Source organism: Leptinotarsa decemlineata, unplaced genomic scaffold (genome assembly GCF_025532065.1).
Source record: "Leptinotarsa decemlineata unplaced genomic scaffold, Ldec_3_MD MMD2_tig00026336_RagTag_RagTag, whole genome shotgun sequence".
NCBI lineage: Eukaryota > Metazoa > Arthropoda > Insecta > Coleoptera > Chrysomelidae > Leptinotarsa > Leptinotarsa decemlineata.
This window is the reverse complement of record NW_027412692.1, coordinates 7,287,823-7,310,181: the sequence shown is the minus strand read 5'-3', so window position 1 is coordinate 7,310,181 and position 22,359 is coordinate 7,287,823. Positions and strand designations below refer to the sequence as shown.

At 34.5% G+C, this 22,359-nt stretch overlaps 1 protein-coding gene and 1 long non-coding RNA gene across 2 annotated transcripts; one reads left to right on the top strand and one right to left on the bottom strand.

The window, feature by feature from the left end:
* Positions 1 to 1,268: 1,268 nt before the first annotated feature.
* Positions 1,269 to 20,499, bottom strand: LOC111503094 (general odorant-binding protein 19d). The gene is made up of 6 exons (XM_023157319.2): positions 20,389 to 20,499; positions 16,888 to 16,975; positions 11,902 to 11,990; positions 5,849 to 5,969; positions 2,226 to 2,299; positions 1,269 to 1,377 (listed from the first exon to the last, which is right to left on the bottom strand). The coding sequence occupies exons 1-6, from the start codon at positions 20,461 to 20,463 to the stop codon at positions 1,345 to 1,347; spliced, it is 480 nt and encodes a 159-aa protein (XP_023013087.2). The 5' UTR covers positions 20,464 to 20,499; the 3' UTR covers positions 1,269 to 1,344.
* Positions 7,113 to 10,458, top strand: LOC111503104 (uncharacterized). The gene is made up of 2 exons (XR_002721832.2): positions 7,113 to 7,335; positions 10,181 to 10,458. It is a non-coding gene; the product is annotated as an uncharacterized lncRNA (long non-coding RNA).
* Positions 20,500 to 22,359: the final 1,860 nt, after the last annotated feature.

Genomic DNA, 22,359 nt, shown 5'->3' with positions numbered 1-22,359 from the left:
GAAATTTGATGTTACAACGGATAAAAGAGGGTTTTCCAGACCTATACCCTTTTATATATCAGTACTAAGGTTCTCCGAATTATTTGAATTTTGGCAAACATTTGATTGAATCCCAGAGGCACAATAGTGCAGGTCCTACCTGCACTATTCTGCCTGACCCTTCTAGGGCTTACCACGAAACAACATTCATAATTCAATTGTTTGTATTTGAATGACGAATGCATTGGATATGATATTGACAGTTCTGAACAAATCTGTCTCGAACTTAACTTTTATAAATCTGAAGTTATTTTGAATTCAAGTTTCGAATAAGAATTTCTTGCATTATTGAAATTTCTCCTGGTATAGAAAAATAGAAATAGGGACTACTTGGTGTTTCCCTCACTTTTTGTGAATGTTTGTAGAACAAAACAAATTTCCTTCACTTGATTTCCACCCTTTTATTCGATTTACCAATGATGGAAACACACAATTAAAGCAACTTCAACAGGTAAACCAATGAAAGAGGTCTGAAGAAACGCTATCATCAATATAATGAGCTAGATTGAATTGGAAGGAAAATTTCTGTTAACGCATTCGAATATGAGTTAATCATGAATACAAAAAGTTAGAAAATTTTCCCAAATTCAATAATTTTTATCGTGATACAATTTTCGGCATCACAACCTCCAATACTTTTGAAAAACATAAATTTCATAAATATTATTTCACAGAGTTTCTCACTGTGGAAAATACCGTCTTAAAGATCATCATTATTATTAATCTTTGTTATCTCAAGGTAATTTATTGAACTTCCAAAGAGCATGCTGTATAACGTCGACTGCCACCATTTCCTGGTATAAAAGAGCTTTATTTGGTTTACGAAACTTTCCCAACTTTTTTGAGCCAACTTCCACACCTCTAACTCCAGTTGAGTTTTATACTGTCGATGGTCACTTTTGCTGTAATTGTAATTTATTTCATCAATTTCTGCAATGGCCCTCACCTAACTGCTTAACTGCTTCGAATGCATCATTGATTATTCAATACTTTCACTTATTATTATTTTTGCATTGAACAGCTATTTGTATATTCAATGTTCAGATTTTACTTGGATGAATATTGGAAATATGCCATGCTTTACTCAACTCTACCCAGTCAACAACAAAGTACTTCCTGTCGAGTGGGGGCTTTCTTCAAATCGCTTCCAAATGGACGTTGATGGATTCTATTGAATCAATATATGTTCATGAATATATTTCATTGAGAAGGGAATAATACCTCATGTATTCTTTGAATTATTTATTACTAATTTCAATACAATTTCTATTATTTCTTACAGTTGAGTTGATCGGCCCATTGGAATCACATACTCCCCAAATCAAAGGATATTCCCTCCTGAAAAAAGGTGGTTATAAATAATCGGATATAGAATGAATAAAATATGTGTCCGTTTTAATATCATGTGTTGTCGTAGCTCCATATCTTAACAAATATTTATTCTACTGTGTCGTGATACTGATCGATAGAGAATTTTGAACTCTATGCATTGATGCTGTTAATTTTTTTCCAAATTATACTTTTTTGCCATTTTCAGCTTACTATACGATGTCGTTAGGCAATTTTTGCCCAATTTTTCTCTACGAATTAAAAATTGAACCAGAGCGCTGCCGAAACAGCCCGAAAAATTAACCAGGCATATGACAGTTGTAGTGTCAATGAACGCACTGTTTGACAATGGTTTGCAAAAATTTGTTCCGGAGACTTTAGCCTAGAAGATGAGTCCCCAATTGGACAACCTACAGTAATCCAGGACATCATTCGAGGGCCCTGGTGGAGACTGACCTATCACAAACGGTGCGTGGGATGACGGAAGAACTGAGCGTCGTCAGCTCCCATGCGGTTTTTGATGGTTTAAAACGTACTGGAAAAATCAAAAGGCTCGAAAAGTGGGTGACCATCGATTTGAACAATCGACAAAAATTGTCACCTTTTGAGGTAGATTTTTCTTTGCGATCCTTTTTTGAATCGGATCGTCACGTGTGATGAAAAGTGGATCCTCTAAGACAAGAGGGGACAGTGGTTGAACACCACGCAGGCATTTCCCGAAGGCGAAAACACCAAAAATACGTGGTTGTTATATGGTGGTGATTACCCTAAAGCAGAGGGTGTTGAATAGAATACCAAAACACGTTTTTTTTCAGTTTCAAGGCTTGGAATTGATTCCGATATGATTTCATACTAACCTCTTCTGCTCCTTTTATTCCACAAGTAGCTAAATTTGCACTTGTTTCACAGGGATCGTCTTTTACGATGTAATCTGGAAAAGAGAAATACCTAGTATCAAATGATATTTCTTCATAGATAGGTACATGATACCTAGTATCAAATGATATTTCTTCATAGATAGGTACATGATATCTAGTATCAAATGATATTTCTTCATAGATAGGTACGTGATTTTAAAAAAATGATGTGATTGGTGCTTATATTTTTCTTTCATTTCGCAATATTGAAGTATATTTTCTGACTGCTCTTTGAACTCTCTTTCAAAATATACCAAACATTTTTAAAGGTCATTTATGGGTCTATTTTAAAAGAAAAAAATAATATTAACATATATTCCGAAGATCTTAACTTTGACCTAGAGGGCGCTAAGGTTTCAAGTAAAAATGAATTTATGTGGTTATTCAATTCCTCAGAGATGTGAATTATTAAAAAAAAAAATTATCTTGAAATCATTACCTTTTTAAATTGAAAGGGTTATAATAATTTTTTTGGGAAATCTTTCTACTAGTCCATCTTGATACAAAAATATAGGAATCTTCCAAAAAAATAAATCAATTTCAAAATAAGTAACTCTACCGGGTGTCAACGAATCTATTAGACAAGTCATAACTTCTAGACTATTAGGTGTATCAAAACGAGATTTGGTACAGATAAATGGTATGTGGAGAGGAGAGTTTTCACATATTTTTCACTTTCCGGTCACTTCCGGTTTCAGCGGAAATGGCTCCGGTTCTGAATTTTTAAATGGAACACCCTATATATTGTAACATTTTTGGATTTCTGAGTCAATTCTGGATCAGAAACTAACATTTCCGGAAGTTTTTCAGCCTACTTGATTTTTTCAGAGTCACTTTTAAAATTGCATCTAGGTGGCCATGATCGGACGTAAACTAATCTATGGACCTCAGGTGATATCAGAAAATTGCAATAGCGGAGTTTTAGTGACTAGTGTGTTGAATATGAATGAGACAAGTTTACAAAATAACATTTTCGTGTCTAACTATTATTTTTCAAATGGCGACCATTTTTTGACAAGCACTTTCCGAAAAAAGGATTTTTTGACAAATCTAACGATACTAATTTATTTGCGATTGGATTACAAATAAGAACATAAAATTAAATATTACTGAGGAATATACTCGATACAAATTCATTTACTTTTGTCAAGGGTGCCATGGATAGGAATGATGCATAATATTTTGCGGTTATTTCCATCAAGTCCACTTTGGAGAACAAAACGCTCACCTAGGTTATGACAGTGACATAAGCTTTATGAGCAGAAAGTAGAAGTTTCTCTTGATTTTCGTTAATTTTAGTTTAATTTTTCGTCGAAATAATGTATACTCAAAGTGAAAAAGTGGATATGTTGTTATTGTTTGGAGAATGCCACAGAAATTCAAGGAAAGCTGCTGAGTTGTATGCTCAGAGATATCCCAATCGGCAACACCCATCTCATCAGTATTTTCCCTATGTTGAGAGTCGTTTTAGGCAAGAGGGAAATCGAGACGCAGAACAGAGGTTTGTCATAAATGAGGAGACTGAGATTAACGTTCTTGCTACGGTAGAAGTTGACAAAACGGTTTCTTTAAGAGAAATTAGTAGAGAAATGCAGATAAGTCACGAATCAGCAAGAAAAATACTGAAAAAGCACGGATATCGAGCATTTAAATATCAGTTACATCAACATTTGTATGCCGACGACGGCAATAGAAGAGTAGTATTTTATGATTGGTTGCTTCAAAATCATAGAGTTAACCCAAATTTTATCAACTTCATTCTATTTTCCGACGAATCACGGTTAACAAATAATGGCATGTTTAATAAGCAGAATTGTTGGTACTGGGCCCAACAAAATCAACATGCAATGAGAGAGGGCAATTTTCAAGAAAGGTTTGGCGTCAATGTCTGGGCTGGTATCGTTGGAAACAGAATAATTGGTCCAATATTGTTTCAAGGTCAGTTAACAGGGGTTAGATACTTGGGTTTTCTTCAAAATGAAATCGAGGATCATCTTAATGATATGCCTTTAGAAGTTTTACGGCAAATTTACTTCCAGCAAGATGGAGCACCACCCCATAATAGCAGAGACGTACTTGATTTTTTAATAGAGCATTTTAATAATAGAGTTATTGCAACCAACGGTCCAGTACGGTGGCCTGCCCGCTCACCGGATCTGACTGTGTTAGATTTCTTCATTTGGGGATATGTGAAAGAAAGGGTCTACTATGCAACAGCCCCAGCCACTCTCGAAATCTTAGAAGAAAGGATTCAACAGGCATTTAGAAGTATATCGCCTCAAATGTTACAAAACGTGTTGAGAGAAACAATTGAATGAGCTGAAATGTGTCTTGAACAAGGAGGGATGCACTTTGAAAATTTACTATAGTGGAATTTTCAAGAACTTAGGATATTGCAAAAAATCTAAGTGCATCGCTGAAATTATTAGTTAAATTTGTTAAATTTGTTGATCCAATCGCAAATAAATTAGTAACGTTAGATTCGTCAAAAAATCCTTTTTTCGGAAATTGCTTGTCAAAAAATGGTCGCCATTTGAAAAATAATAGTTAGACACGAAAATGTTATTTTGTAAACTTGTCTCATTCATATTCAACACACTAGTCACTAAAACTCTGCTATTGCAATTTTCTGATATCACCTGAGGTCCATAGATTAGTTTACGTCCGATCATGGCCACCTAGATGCAATTTTAAAAGTGACTCTGAAAAAATCAAGTAGGCTGAAAAACTTCCGGAAATGTCAGTTTCTGATCCAGAATTGTCTCAGAAATCCAAAAATGTTACAATATACAGGGTGTTCCATTTAAAAATTCAGAACCGGAGCCATTTCCGCTGAAACCGGAAGTGACCGTAAAGTGAAAAATATGTGAAAACATTCCTCTCCACATACCATTCAACTATACCAAATCTCATTTCAATTCTCCTAATAGTCTAGAAATTATGACTTGTCTAATAGATTCGTTGACACCCGGTATACATGAATGTGTAGATCATGCAAAGAAGTAATTTTCAAGCAGAAAAAGCCCTTCTGAAACAATTACTTTCATATACACATTGAGTTACACGAAAGAAAAATTATTTCGAAACATATACTTTATATGAGCACTGAATTATAATACAAAAACACTTTTATCTACTCATTTTGTATTCCAAACATTCGTTATGGTATTGAATCAGATATCATTCAAAACCTGTAGTTTGAAAGTTAGGATTTCAAGGACATAATGTTTATATGGAAGTTTTTTAAATGTACTCTAAAATAACTTCCTCAGACAATGGCATGTTATTGAAAAATACCCTGTATAGGTTTCAATCTGTATAAAATTGAAATGCCTACGTGATGAACTTGATATACTTCTCAATTTTACACGATAAAAATATCTAGATTGCTTAGTTTTGAGAATGAAAGAAAAACGTTTGCTTAGATTCTCGGCGACAATTGTAATTATTATTTTCAATTCATTTGTTTCAAAATACTCATGAATGATGAGTATTGATTTTTTCCGATTATTCCTCGAAAAATTGAACCTTTATAATAATTTTTAATGATTTTGTATAATTACCGGTTTGAGAACATTTCTTGTACACTTCGAATAACTTATTGAAAATTTCGGGATCACTGTCCTTGACTTTGTCCATGATTATCTTGCCATTTTCGAAATCGATGGAACCGTCCTCTTTTTCCTGCAAAACGAAAAAAAGTGGGAAAATTCAAATCATCAAATACAATATTTGAACGAATAATAGCAAACCATCGATATTATTTAGTTACATAAAGAATGTCTTCCATGTAGTTGCATACAACATAATGGTTAACACTAAAAAGAAAGAAATAAGAGGCGTTTTCTGGCGCTCATGTTTTCAAAACATATTTGTCTGTGATTCAAATACATGACGTCACATCAACTATAATTTGAAACGTATACATGATAATTCAAAACCTAGTTGAGGTTGGTTTTGAAACGAAATTTGACTTTACGTTACGTCAGATGTATGTATGTATATAGTAGGGAACCATTCTGGTTCAGTATATCTTTAGATATCTGTAGAGTAGGGAGGGTGAGTATATACTGTATACCCACAACACTTAGGCCACATGTGACCCATTGTACATCCTCACGAGGATGACCTTCTAGGTCATCGTTCATCCTGTCCTTTCCAGGAAGGTGGACAGGTCACTAGGAAACATCTTTAATCGGCAGGTGTAGGCCAAGACTCGCCGAACACACACCCTCTTTGGCAACCTTGAGGTATCTCACGGCGGCCTCCGCGAAGGTTCGGGAAGGTGCAGCGACATTACTGTTGTGCGCGACTTCTTCAACCTTTCAGGATTCCTCTAGTGGAGATGTTCAAATGAGGGCGCTTTCCTGCAGGGGTAACCGATTCCTTGCCGTTATTCAAGGCGGAGATCTTGGCGCCTGCCGCATGAAGTGCCCTTGCTGTTGGAGGTGGAGCGGGGGAGGAGGAGGGTGCATTTATAGTTGCTGCCACTCCTGCCTCTTTCGTTCTCTTTCTCCTTTTGGCCTCGGCGCCGCAAATGCGCCGCCTTTGTATTACATCACGAGGTGATCTGCTATGTCCAGCCTCATTCCTAGCGGTACCAGAGGAAGGCTGATTACAATGAGGTTTCGCCCGGTTCCCCAAGGGGATCGTTCGTAACCACATATCACCCTGCGACCATTCAGCTGTCGGCACGATTCTTTACACCTCAGCTTGGGAAGGCTAGACAACGGTGGTATGTTTCGCAAAGGCTTTTGGGGATTTTTACTTCCCCTCACCTTACTTATTTCTACCACTGACCATAAGTTCGGCGATCCCGTTCGTAAGGTCACATATTGGCTTCCCGGACAGGGTCCCCAGTACCCTGGCCGTTTATTCCCTATCCGCCACCTGGGGACGCGCCCGGTAGGTAGCCCAATCCACGGGTACGTCAGTTGTCAGTTTCTGTTTTATTTTGATCGTTATAGTTTATAAAGTGCTGAAAACACCACTAGAAGAAACTTAAACACTCTAAACAAAATTCACAATCAAGGGCTAAGGTTAATAACAGGTACAATGAAATCCACACCCATAAACGCATTACTAGGGGAAACTGGGGAAATAAAAGGTTTGTTCTAGCAGCGATTTCAAACGATACGGAATCGTACGAAGCATGCGCATACGAATATAGGCGTTCTAGCAAAGCAAATCCAGGATTCGAACTAATAGTCGCATGTTCTAGCGAAGACGAAATACAGTTTGCAAACCGTATGAGAACTGTCGAAGTAGTCCAGAGGAATTCGTAAGGATTTTCAGTTTGTGACATGCGCAAATATTCGGAGTGATCAAGTGATCCGATATCACGTTTGTTATGATTTTGGAATATGGATTTGTTGATTATGTTATGTACTAAAGAAATGAGAAACCAAAATAGAAATATTTAGTGGCCTGATAATTGGTTTAAAAATCTTGTTTTTTATAGAACGGCAATCCTCAAAACTGTCAATTTTTTCATATTTGCGTTTGGAAATTCAGGTAAAATGATTTTATGTTTTTGAATGAAAATCAAGCAAGCATTTGGTGATTTTCAACTAAGCATCAATTATTCAACTCCATTATTACAGGTAGGATTAACCGAAATGTCATCAGAGTCATCAAGCTCTGAATCAAATTGGGGAAATAATTCTGAATCATCCAATGATGAGGAACTTATTATCGAATTGCTGTTTCATCACCATGAGGAAGAGGATGAAGATAATCACATCAATAGAGATGCTGCAGACCACAGAAATTTTGTAGCTTGACGAGTTTTAAGATAGCAATAAAATTGTAATATTTCTGTTTGTTGATGTTCATTTCATTGTTTGGCATAAATTAAATAAACATCCATTCAGGTAAAATAAGAATGATTTTTAAAACAGTATAAAAATATAATTTGCTCAAGGGTGGGTACTTTACGACCGGATTAAGAGTCAATTAAAATAATCGGTGCTGAGAATGACACCACATCCTGTCATTTGCTAGAGAGACAGCACAGCCCCAGCACTGATTATTTTAACGGGCTGTTAATCAGGTCGGTAAGTACTCGTCCTAACACAAACTAATAACTTCTTTCTATATAATATCACATAACAGGAACCCTATGTATGACATAAGATATCAAACTAAATCCCTCATACTAACATTGAATTCAGAATATTTATCAAGATCTGAATTCTTATTTTTGCTCATTTGTCTGAGCAAATTATTTTTTGTTTCTAATAATTCATTTCTCTTCTTTCTTATTTATAACTTTTCTTTTTCCAATTTTAACATTTCTTCTATTTTGAATTTTTCCATTTTGACCAAGCCGATGACTATTCAAGCCAATTCAATATGTTCATTTTTATCGGTTTTCACCTTCACTTTTCGCTGCACAAAATATAAATTTCAAATTTCCAACTAATAAGTCAGTTTAAATGACAATTTGACAATTGACATTTATCAACACAAATAAGCGTTCTAGCAGGACATGAATCCCAAACTATTTGCAACCAGTCTCACGGCATACATGCGCAGTTGGCCAGTCCATAACACTAGCTTCAAACCATCCGAAATTTCTTGCTAGAACAAACCTAAAATTAGAATGTCGTCAACTCTTGTTAGCCTCCAAATTTCTGACATACAGACTGGCATGCAACTCACCAATAATCCAGCTTATCACTACCCTTAAAGCAATCTGCGATGAGAAATTAGGTTACTGGAAAAATAGGGAAAAACCATATTTGGTAACAGTATTAGAAAATCTACAACCTTATAAAACTTGGGTATATACTAATGAGATTCCTCCTTGTTTTAGCTTTAACTTTAAGACCTACACACATGAAATGACAGTAATAAATTTAAATATAGAAAAAACAGATATTAATAATAATATGATATTTGAATTAGCTACTGAAGAATTTAAAAATCAATATAAGTTTGTATATACAGATGCATCCAAAAAGGAAGGAAAAAAGGGTATAGGGATCTTTATACCAGATATAGATTATTCCTTTTCAGCCAGGGTTAACGACATATTAAACATATGTGACGCAGAATTAATAGCTATCCACGAAGGTATGATGACATGTTTAAGAAAAAATTAAAAAAAAACTTAATACTTACGGACTCCAAAAGTGCATTAGAAAAAATCTTGCTGAAAAAGGTCACTTCCAAAATCGACCACATTAGTCTTTCGATCAGGAATATGGCATATCACGCTTCTTTAAACAATATCATTTTCAAATTTGCATGGATACCTGGACATTCAGACATCATAGGGAATGAGAGAGCAGATTGTTTAGCAAAAATAGGAACCAACTTGAACATCCCATTAAAAATCAAAATAGACAACAACACAATATACTCGATTTTAAAAAATAATATCATAAAAAACTTTAAGTCGCTATGGGAAAATGACATTATAAAAACAGGTAAATCCTGTAACAAAGTCCATGAAAAATACCCCAGTAAAATAGCATTATTCTCCCTACCGTACATAGATAGGAGACACATCACCACCATAATACGGATGAAAACCGGTCATTGTCATACTAAAGAACATCAGTACAAGTTAGGAATAGTTGATCACCCATACTGTGAATGCGGTCTAGTAGAAAACGTAAACCATATTTTTCTGGAATGCCCTATCAATGTTATCCCTAACAGAGATATTTATTTTGAACTTATTAAACATGGTATTAATTCCCCCTTTAACATATTTCAAGTTTTTCGTAATCTGAATATACAAATCACAAAGATTCTTATCCAATTTTTAGATTACAATAAAATCAAACTATAAACCTTTAATAAACTAAATTCCTATACTTAAACTCCATCATATATCCCAGAACATTTTGTTTGTGTATCTTTGTCAATCCCTAACATTCTCATAGCACGAGAAGAAGTAGACGAACAAACACTAAGAAGTCGACAGCATGAGTCAGAATTAAAATATAAGGGTTGTTACTGAGTGCTATCCCAGACAAGGACAACCCCCCGTATTGAACTGCCCCAATTGCGCCTGAACAGGAAGCATCGGCCAATAAAGAAGAGAGAGAGAGAGAAGTGCTGAAAAATTTCCATAAAATACGTTGTAAGGATGTACAAAATAAAGCTGGAAAATTATTACTTGCACAAATCCGAATATAATTGAGTTAGAGAGAATTGAAAAGTTTGTTTTTATTATTGAATTTCACATCTGACACAAAGTAAATCATTTCTTTTGGCGAATCTTATTATTGGTGACGTAACTACGAATCGTTTTTGAATACACGCCAGAGAACACCTCAATTCAGTAAACGAAAATTGAATTCGCTTGCACAACATCACTTTAGATGGCTCCTGAAAATATAAAATCAGTGGATGTAAATGGAGTTGAGATTTGTTGACGGAAAATTATACATTGTAGTTGAAGAGGAGAAAGCAACTTTTTTTCGAATATTAGAGAAAAGATAAGAAGAGAGAGGGAAGTCAAAAGATAAAAAAGCAAATAAGAAAGAAAACAATCAGAGGTGGATTTTTTTATTGAAAACACTACAAATAAAATGAGTAATCAATTGATTCCTCGACTTTTAAATGACGCGACGACAGAAAAAAAGTACGTGACTTAAGTAGAGATCTTGACTATGTTCGGGAAATAATTCATAACTTTGCATGCATACCTATTGTTTATTGAATGAAGCAACGCGTTTTTATTCTATAACGGTCTACTACAATAATATTTTTTGCTGGAATATTAAATTCTGTTTCACAAAATTCAATTGTTGTCTAATGTTTTCTCGGGTAACATATATTACTTATAGCAAAGATTGTAGTAATCTTCAGAAGAAAAAAAAGCAATTGACAAAGATATGTAGGTACAAACTGGAAGAAAAATCCCTCTCGAAACATTTACTTTCATATAACTATTGAATTACACGAAAGAAAAATAATTTCGGAACAACTACTTTGTTATCAACATTGAATCATACAGAAAGCACTTTTTCCTATTAAGTTTGCACTCCAAACACTCGTTATGGAATCGAATCAGATATCATTCACATGATTGCTACACAATATCATATATGAACGAGGTGAAACCTTTCCCAAAAATTATTTTCTCCTAAAAATATGACTGGGATTAAATTAAATAAGCGAATGAATATCTTTACGAACTGTCATCGATGACATGCGATTAGATTTAACTCATTCGTGACATGATATCGTTATTTTATGAATGAATTGATTGCTTCATCCTGCAATGTTATCCAGATTGGTTCTGAAGAGGCAATAAGGCAAGTATCTTATTCCGAAACATCGGATGTCCGCCATTGAAGATGCCAGTGTTTCATGTATGTGAAATTTTACGTTTTTCATATTGTGTAGCAATCCTCTGAGTGAATTGAAAAGTTAAAAATAGCAAGGAATAATGTTAAGTTTATAATTTATTAGCTGATTTCTTCACTTGTCCAGATTACTTCGTTTACGTGTGCAGTGAATATTTCATTATTTGTAGTAAATTCCACAGAACACACTGCGTTACAAAAATATCGTTATAAATAATGTTTTTGTACTTATACGATTTTAAATATTATCAAAAAGTATAGAAGAGTATGACGAAAATATTCATACTTACGAATCCAAGTTCCTGGTTCACGCATAATAACATGCACCTTCCTTCAGTTGAGTCTGGAACTTTGTGGCTCAAGAGTTTGGAGATGTCCTCTAAAAAAATAGACCCTTTTACATGACGTATTCATATCAGTTGAATGGCAAAGTTGAATATTGGTGGATATAGTTTTATTGTTTTCAGTAATAGTGTTTCCTTATACAGACATTCGGTAGAGTACATTTTAGGTATTTTGAATGACATTTTCAAGATTGCGTTTTGAGATATTTGGAGAATATTAAGAGAATTGCCATACAATATTACAGATTCTGCTAGGGACTGGCATAAGGTGATCAAGTTTATGTATTTCAGAATATTCCTCAACTCATAGAATATTATAGTTGAAAGTCTGAGCTGTTTTTAAACATATAGTTTATGTAGTCATCCTATCTCATATGCTGATCAACTTTAACTCTCAGATACTCAATTATCTTTGTTCTTCCTATTACTGCACAATTGTAGTTTTTTGTATTAGTACAACCTCCGTCATGGATGTGGATTAATATTTTTACTGGTTGACCGTTCCGTAATAGGGTGAATGTAATAAATTCAATTTTTGTTTTACTTTACACTTGGAAGGTTGTGATCAAGCCGTATCTGGATATCTTTCATTTTCTCAACTGATTTTTCAAATACCTCCGTCCAACTACTATCTGTGAATATGAGATGGCCCCTAAAATTGCTAATGAAACATATACTATTTGTAAACAAGAAATAATATGGGACCCAAAACTGTTCCCTGTGGTACTCCTGCTTTAACTTTTATTGACTGACTCAGGTCATTATTGGCTTTGACCTTTGGCCAGTAAGTACATCCAGAAATGATATATTTCCTTCGTTTTCCTTCATTTTCCATGGTTAACTGGATATGCGGGGATGAATGTAGTTGATGTGACGTGAAAACTGTTTTAATGCTTCTTCCTCGTAGCTCCAAGTAACAAAAGTGTCAGCAACATAGCGGAACCAACAGGTAGGTTTCGATGAGGCGGTGCTGAATGCTTTCTCATCGAAAACTTTTATATAGAAATTTTCAACCTGAGGACTGAGAGGCCTTTCCATAGCGACTTCATGCATTTGTTCATAGAAACTGTTCTTGTTAACCATTTTCCGTACGTATATGATAACTCGATTAATATATTTCTTATAGTAAATGCTACAAAAATATTTGTCAAAATCAGAGAGATATTCACCACAATGTATTTGAATAAGGAGCTGGGAAAAAAACTGGAACTGAAGCAATATCATTAAGGCACATAGGTACATGCGTCATGAATAAAATACGCGACAAAATACATACTTTTATGAAGCGTCCTTTTCTTCTGCAAAAGAAAAACAGTTGACATTCGCGCCTGATCAGCGAAAGTTCTCGTTTGAATGAAAGCTTGCACTCAGAAGAGTAATACAAACATGGGTCAAGAACAATTTATCAGATTCTGGTATCAATTAATACTACACAATTAATTGTTTTCACAATGAACTGCGGGAATATAGTAATTTTTTTAGCGTATTTATGAAATGAAAGAGTTGTTATTGAATTCCTAACAAATTTCATTTTACAAATGAAGGCAAAACTCCATTAAAATGTTAGGTTGTTTGAGGGTGGTATTTCATTAGTTCAGACTTCCATTCTCTAATATCATGATAACATGATATCAGAACCTACTTTAGAGCTGGGAACACTATCCGTAGGAGCCTCACGAAAACCAGGCCACCAAAAGCGGACTGCGATTCCAAGAATTGCATTTACCGGATACCCTGCGAGTACGGAGAATCTTACATCAAGAAACTAGGAGACCATTGAAAGTTCGCATTGCCCAGCACAAGAAACACACACAGCAAGGAGAAACCAGCAAATCAGGAATAGTATAGAGCATGTTTGGACTCATCAACATAACATCAAGTGGTCTCAAGCTGAAATCACCCACAAGGAGGAACACTGGTTTAGGTGAAAATTCAAAGAAGCTGCATATATGTTGTCCAACATCGCATTCAGCCAAGCTAGCGTAGAGATACGCAACATATGGAAACCTATACACAAACGAAAACGGCCAATTCCCGCCAAACGGTCAGCCCCTGCTAAAACCGATGAAGCGGTGAGAGGGAAGAGGGGATAGGTGAAAGCACTCGAATGACCTATAAATAGTCAGCCTTCGGAGGAATGAGTCCATTCATCACCCGAAGACGATTGTGGATACTTATAATCGAAACGTCGTGAAGTAACTTGGCTTGAAATATTTTAATTTTCATTTCTTGTTAATTGTTTGATTTGCAATTGTTTCTCGTATTTAATAATAATTGTTATTTTTTTATAATTGTTTTTTTTTCAGCTAATCTTTTTCATTTTATTGATTCAGGGATTTCAAATCATTTTATGAAATGGAAGTCCGAACTAATCAAATGCAAAAGGTTAGTTTGGTCAGAGCAGAAGCTACATCGTTTTCATCAGTTTTTGAAAAGAAGTCTACGTTGCACTGAAGCGAATAGTGAGGGGAGAGTGGGGAAAGTGAGGAGAAGAGAAAATTCTGAAGTGAAGAATAGTTACTAATTGAGTTGTTTACTAAAAAAATTAAGTAAATATACGTGGAATACCTATATGTGCTATAAATATTATACTAATGACATTTTCCTAATATCTTCAAGAGTATAGGCAATATCCGAAAACAGGTAAACAAATCTCTCTATATATGACCAAAACCTTTATATGAAACAAACTTCCCAAATGAATATAAAAAGCAATAGTCAACTTTAAAACGATTTTAACGACAATTTTTAACTCATGTCTGATATCTGGAACATTCCCAGATATTTGGAAATTAGCTAAAGTATGTCCTGTATACAAAAGTGGTGGAAAATCATATATAGAGAATTACAGACCCATATCTATTTTATATATGTTTTCTAAAATTTTTAAGATTATTTTATATAATCGCATATATGCTTCTGTTCAACCGCAACTATCTCAACATCAACATGGATTTGTTACTAATCGTTCTACTATTACAAATCTAGTCATTATTACTCAATTTATTTACGAAGCATTAGATAACAATGACCAAGTTGATGTTATATACACGGATTTCTCTAAAGCATTTGATAAAATTGATCATGGTGTCTTGCTCAATAAACTGATGAGTTTTGGTTTTTCAAATACTGCCTGTCAGCTGATGCAACCCTATCTGACATGTAGAAAACAATTCGTGTGCTATAACGGTTATATCTAGAACATATATAGCTTCTTCTGGTGTGCCTCAGCGCTCCAACCTAGGCCCTCTTTTGTTTTTATTGTTTATCAATGACTTATGTGAAAGTTCAGCTTGTGAGCGGTTATGCTTTGCGGATGACTTGAAATTATTTTCTATAATTAGGGAAGTAGGTGATTGTGTAAATCTTCAATCTCAATTAGAATTTCTTGTTGCTTGGTGTAGCAATAATAAATTGAAACTCAATGTGGAGAAATGTAAAGTAGTGAATTATAGTCGAAAAAAAGAGATTTATACATTCCCTTATGTAATACAGGATTCAGATCTGCTGAGATGTAATGAGATCAAAGACCTAGGGGTAATATTCGATCATAAATTAACATTTGGTTGACATGTTTATGGTTTCATTGTTAGAAATTGCAGAAACTTTCATAATATTAAAGCCAAGAAGCTGTTGTCTGCAAGTATCGTTTATTCTATGAGATTCATAACAAAGCCATTGAAAGAGTGCAAAGAAAGTTTTGTAAATTTCTAATTTTCAGAATAGATGGTTGTTACCCTGAGAGAGGTATCAGTAATGATGTCATATATAAACGTTTGGAACTTTTTAGTTTAGAGCATCGCAGAAAATGTGCGTCGCTCATATTTTTATTCAAGTTAGTGAATTCTTGAACAAATTAACTTCAATGTACTACGGCCAGCTTAACGATTTCAATCCATTTTTAGACCTCTCAGAGCAAAAACTAACATTATGCTCAATTCCCCAATATATGTTATGTGCACAAATTTCAATAGCATTTGTGCCCATGTTGATTTATTCTTCACTAACCTTCATAACATTATTAGAATTGCTGACATGTACTTGAAGTAGGTAATTAGAATTAGTTTTTCTTTTTTGCTCATTTTATTTTTCGTTTATAGTTTAGTATTGTGAATAAAATTTTATATTGTCCTGTAAATGGGTAACTGTTGGACAATAAAGCTATTATTATTATTATTATTATTATTATCATTATTATTATAATACGTTGGCAGGTATTGGAAAATCAACAAAATATTTTGTTTATTTCCAAAACTGCTTCTTATGCCGAAAATTTACAAATAATCAATTTTATTATTCTCCAAGTTCTGTTGAACTGGAAATCGATCATTGGAAATCATCATGATTTTCTTTGTATTTCAGTTCGGACTTCCATTGTCTGATATAATATAAATTGATTAGAAAACCCTGAAATAAATTAAAAAAATTAAAAAGATTAACCGATAATAACAATTTTATGAAACGAAAAAATTAAATTACAAATAGATAACATACAAGCAACAACCAAACAAATAAAAATTGAAATAATAATAAAAGCTGAAAAATAAAAATCAAATAATATTATTAACAAAAAATGAAAAATAAAAATTAAAAGATTTCAAACCAAGTTATGTCACCATGTTTCGATTGTTAGTATCCACATCGGGTGATAACTGATTTTCCTTCTCATATTGTGGAAATGAAGGAAATGAATGAAAAGAAATATCAGAAATTATTTCAAATATTATTTTTTGTTTTTTTTTCATTCTAACTGTAAAAGTATATTGGAAATAAATGTAAAAAAATCAAATATGTTTCTGTTGATTTCGTCTAGTTCCGGGAAAGAGGAAGATAGGTATGTTTTTTCTCATAGGCTGCTTTCTTATATTTTTCAGAATATTCTTATTATCGATCACTCACCATTTTCAAGCAACTCTGGTTGAAAATACTTACCACTACTCGGTTTTATTTTTTCCCCGCATTTCGCAGCAGCTTCGGTCAGTTTCTCCATCAATTCCTGGACAAGCTCAGGATCCAATTTCTGGAATGAGACTCATATCACATGTTTCACCAAATATGATTGGGAATGTTATGTTTTGTGATATGATCACTTTATCCTAATTTTCATATCTATGTTAAATTGAGGACTTCCTTCTTCACAAAAAAGTACTTTTCATAGATAAAAATAAATGAGTTTCTGAAATACGGAATTCTACATTTGGCAAGTATGGTTCAATTCATCGACAGATTGTATGTTTGTGGTTTAGGGTGATTCACCACATGGTAGTTTCATCAGCGAACTGATGATGAGTCCTGAATAAAGTTTATGGTGTATAAATTCTATAATTATTATCATCGATAGTGTTTTAAACATTCATCAAGTAACAGGTCACTGTATTGATAACCAAACAAAATGGTTCGAAAGGAAGATGAACTATTGGATACCAACTTGGTTGGTAAAAACGCGTCAGAAAGAGTTAGGTTATGTCCAAAGTGAGTGGGTATATTCGACCCTCCAACGCAACCGCAAGGGTTTATTGTGGCTCACACCTATTCACACTCGACCAAATAAACACAGCTTCTTAACGAAGCCGATTACTTTTTATGGTGAGTGGTCTTTCAGGTCAGATGAGAAGAATATGGCAGTGCCGAACTCTTAAAACCTGATTCGGTCCTCGGCGGGGCAGGCACAAAGTGTGTGATCTGCTGTTTTATCATTTTCCAAACAGAGGCGACACACACCGTCTTCTGACAGTCCGAGTCTCTACATATGATGATTCAAATGACAGTGACTTGTAGGAAGGCCATCTCTACTGTAAACCAACAACTGTTTGGTATCAAGCTTCGAAGGGCGAATAAACGCCTTGGAGTGTGCCAATCCTGAAAGATTCTGCCAGAAGTCCATACATCTTCTTGTCATCCAGGTGTTCAATCTTTGTTTGGCAAAGCGTAAAGCAATGCCAATGACAGGTTCTGGTCCGATGAAGCTGCTTGCAGCACCCTCCTTTACAAGGCAGTCAGCAGCCTCATTGCCTTCCAGGCCAGGAATCCAGACCAGAGACAATCTGTTGAGCCTTTCTATTGATGAGAGTCGTTTTTGGCAATTTACTACCAATTAAGACGAAAGCTCGGTAGGAGCCAAGAGATTCCAACGCCGCGCCGTTTGACTGTCGGGGAATATTTTTATTGACCTGTGTAAGAGGTTGAATTTTTCCAATCTCTCCGCACACAATTCAATAGCAAAAATTTCCGCTTGAAATACAGTCGCATAGGTTTCTGGGAAGGTCGATATCTCTGGGTCTGCGACTGAAAACACCTGCACCAGAACCGGAAGGTGTATTTGATCCATCAGTGAACCAACAACTATCTGCTCAGAAAGAGTAGCACAGTTCTGGTAATTGTTATTATTCGTAGGAATTTAAAATTATTTCCTGATTTCAAAATGATTTGATTTTTGGTTTCGAGATTTTCAACAAAATCAAATAATGAACATGACTTCAATTCACGTCTAGTGTGGGTATGTCCTATGGTGGTTCTAGTGTTAAGTTTGATTTTTTCACTTATACAATATGTCCGAAATAAGGAAGGTCGGTATAGCAAAATCAGAATCTGTAAGAGATAAAAAGTCGGTTAATTCATGTGAAAGATGACCATTTCGACTATGAAATTAAATAAATTCGAATTATGTGTGATACGTCAGTGTGTCATGAAAAAGACTAACAGGTAAAGCTTATTTTCGGTTCATATAAGTTTTTTTTATTGAAAATGGTTTCTCGGAAACGAAACGCAGGATTGAAAATTTTGTAAAGCTTGCATTTGATTCATCATATCCTCTTAAATACCGCCAGAAAGAAAATCAAATAAAACTGGCGAATTTGGGTTCTTTTTTGATATCCCCGGCACTAATTTGAATATACCAAAATTGGAAACATAATAAGCTCTCAAATGAGTAACTTTTTTATATCTCTCAAGGTTTAGATTTGTTATTGCTGACCCTCCTTATATTGGACAGATAGTGTATGTATTAATCAATATGAATACGATATTTTTAAATTTGTTTATATTATCTGAATTGTAATTAATTGTATATTGGAACGTAAGATTTTTTCATGGCTTTATTTTACTATGTCAAACTTGACCTTATTTTTTATTGATATAGTGTTGATGTGTAGTTACGATTTTCCATATCATTTATTTCATTAAGAATATATTATTTTTTTTCAGTAAATTGGTGGATGTAGCCGTTACTACGTAGTAGATAGGAGATCATCATTCATTTTAAGTTTATTGTATAAGGTTGAAAATGTTACAAATAAAAGTGGTAAAAACGTAGATATTTTCATTTCTCATTTTTCATTATATTTTTTCATTTGGTCTTATTTTCATGTTGAATTAATATATTCAGCAAACTGAACTTTTTATATATTTATATGATTTTGAAATTGTAGTATAATTAAAATAATGAATTGATTTCATTCTCTGTGCGTATAAGTATAGTTTTAGGTGAAAATAAGAGGTTCCGCCCCACTATTGTATATGTAATATTAATGTTGAGTAGTGGTCGGTAATTATTTCAAATATAAATAATTCATTCTTATTATCTTAACGAAGTCGTTAAATATTTATAGTAATTTTTGTTATATGAATGTTTATATTTGAATTTTGTGAAGGTACTATGCACTTCGAAATAATGACTGATATTGCCAAACTATTTTCTGATTAGGATTTATCACATGTGTCATAAATCCTAACTGAAACTAGGTACATATACAGGGCTATTCGAGTTCGAGTGAACTCATGGGAATTTCGTAAACGGTAATTGTGACAAAGTTACATATTTTCGAGTAGTACTCCTGGACGATACCTAAACATCTCTGTAGCTCTTTTGGTTGCGGAGATATACGAAAAAAATCGAAATTTAGAAAAATTTTGGAGTCCTTTTTGCTATATCTTTCTTATTTGGACAGTATGGCCAGGAATCCAGACCAGAGACAATCTGTTAAATCTTCCGATCGAGGAGAGTTGTTTTTGGAAATTTGCTACCAATTTAGACCTTGCTCGGTAGGAGCCAAGAGCTTCCAACGCCGCATGACTGCCTGAGAATATTTTATTGACCTGTGTATGAGGTTGGATTCTTCCAATCTCCCCGCACACAATTCAGTGGCGTAAATTTCTGCTTGAAATACAGTCGCATCCTTTTCATGATGATCATGGTATAATTTGATATGCACTTTTTGGTATGTCCTTGAGAACTCTCAGAGGTTTCATCTCCTCAATCGTCGCAAAACCAAATTTGGTGAATACGGTGGCTGAGGCATGATTATGGTGTTATTTTTGTCAAAACAAATTACAAACAAGTGATAACGAGTGAGAAGATGCATTATTGTGATGCAGAAGCCATTAGCCTAGTCATCAAACTTTTACATATAAAAACTAACAGATCAATCTACTTACAGCTTGTGTTGCTACAATTAGCAAAGCGAATGCAATGAACGATCTCATTTTCGAATTTTCAATAAACTGAAACATGATGTTGAACAATTCTTTTTATACCATCAAATGTCTATTCAATCTTCTCTAACCTACACTTTTCGATGCTCATCAGTTTAAAATAATAGTCATTATTTCGACAATTATCATGCAGATTTATTGATTGCATTTTAAATACAACTTTATGCATCATGATTTTGTGTTAGATATTTTGCCTTCCCATCTACTCTTTGATTATCGTGTTTCCGATGTGGTTTTCATTACACATTTTTCACAATTTCGCATCATAAATGAAGGACAAGGAAAACGTATGCTGCTGTATACTGATTCAAAAAAGCATTTTTATGGAAAAAGTGTCTCATCACTATTACATGAATACTAGAAGAAAATGTCCCCTCGAAATACACGAAGAAGACCATAAAGATGAAGAAATAGGAAGCCAAAACATTTCTTTCTCAAAAATTGATTCCTCCTGGAAATATAGCCCCTTCAATTTGAAATCAAAAACTTTTTAATATCCACATAACATAGAGATGACCTCACCTTCAGTTTAGACTGCAATGAAAATGAATCAAACTACAATTGAATGTAGAGGAGCATGTGCAAAATGACATCATATCACACGTTAGGGATCACACGTTAAAAGGTAAGACCTTGTTAGTTCTTAGCTCGCACAAGTTTCGGCTTCTGAGGATTGTCGTTCATAGGGGTTAGGTTAGGTTAGTCCCAAAGTAAGTGGATCTATTCGACCCTCCACCGCAACCCGCAAGGGTTTATTGTGGCTCACACCTATTCACACGCGGCCAAATAAACCCAGATTCTTAACGAAGCCGATTAGTTTGTATGGTAAGTGGTCTTTCAGGTCAGATGGTAAGAGTACGGCTCTGCCTTACTCTAAAAACCTGATTCGGACTCCAGCGGGGCAGTCACAAAGTATATGCTCTGTTGGTGAGGTAGTCGGATAGTCAAGTTGCAAAATTCCCACCTTGATACCCACGACAACCTTTCCATATGAGGGTTTTTGCACGTCAGCTACACCTGATTCAGCCTTAGATTCAGCTGTGAAGGGCTTTTTCGCCTCTGTAGACTCGCTCCCGAACTAAATTCACAGGGAGGTCCGTTCGAGTCGTAAAGTCGACATCCATCCCCTCTGTAGACTCGCTCCCCAACTAAATTTACAGGGAGGTTAGTTGTTGTCGTAAACTCGACATCCATCTCCTCTGTAGACTTGCTCCTGAAATAAATTTACAGGGAGGTCAGTTGGAGTCGTAAAGATGGTAAAAAACATAATGGAAGAAAACCGACTTGTAATTATTATAAAATAATATTTCAGATGTAGATCGATTCTCATCTTTCATCATAAGATTTGAGATCAATTCAAGTGTTAAAGGATTCAACATGATGAAACATCAATTCAATGATAGGGAACAGAAGGAACTATTGAAAATTTGTGAAATTCCACAACAAGTGGTGATGACGAAATATTAGTGATCGTGTAAGTGGCATAATAAATTGAGTTTTATTAAACATTCAGAATGTAAAATAAAAAATCGAAGAGAAACCAAATATTTCAATTGTTGAATGAATTGAAACGCAACATCATTTTGGAAGAGAAAGAATATTTAAAAAATAATGGAGATTAATAAGATATGATATCCATTAAGAACATAACTCAATAGGTATTTTAGAATGTCTAACAATCCATCGGTTTCAAATAAGTCAATAAGTGTTCTCATCATCTGGTATAACCTCTATGGCTACCAAGATAGCCTCCTGAAGAGGTTCCAGTTGATTGGCCGATAATGACTTAATCGGGTATTCACGGTGCAACATTCTCTAATAACCATTGCAACATTTCTATATGAGAGTGAACAGCAGCTATTTTTGTCGATACATTAGAATCAGTTGTGCAAGGGTTTTTCACCTCAGGTGTTT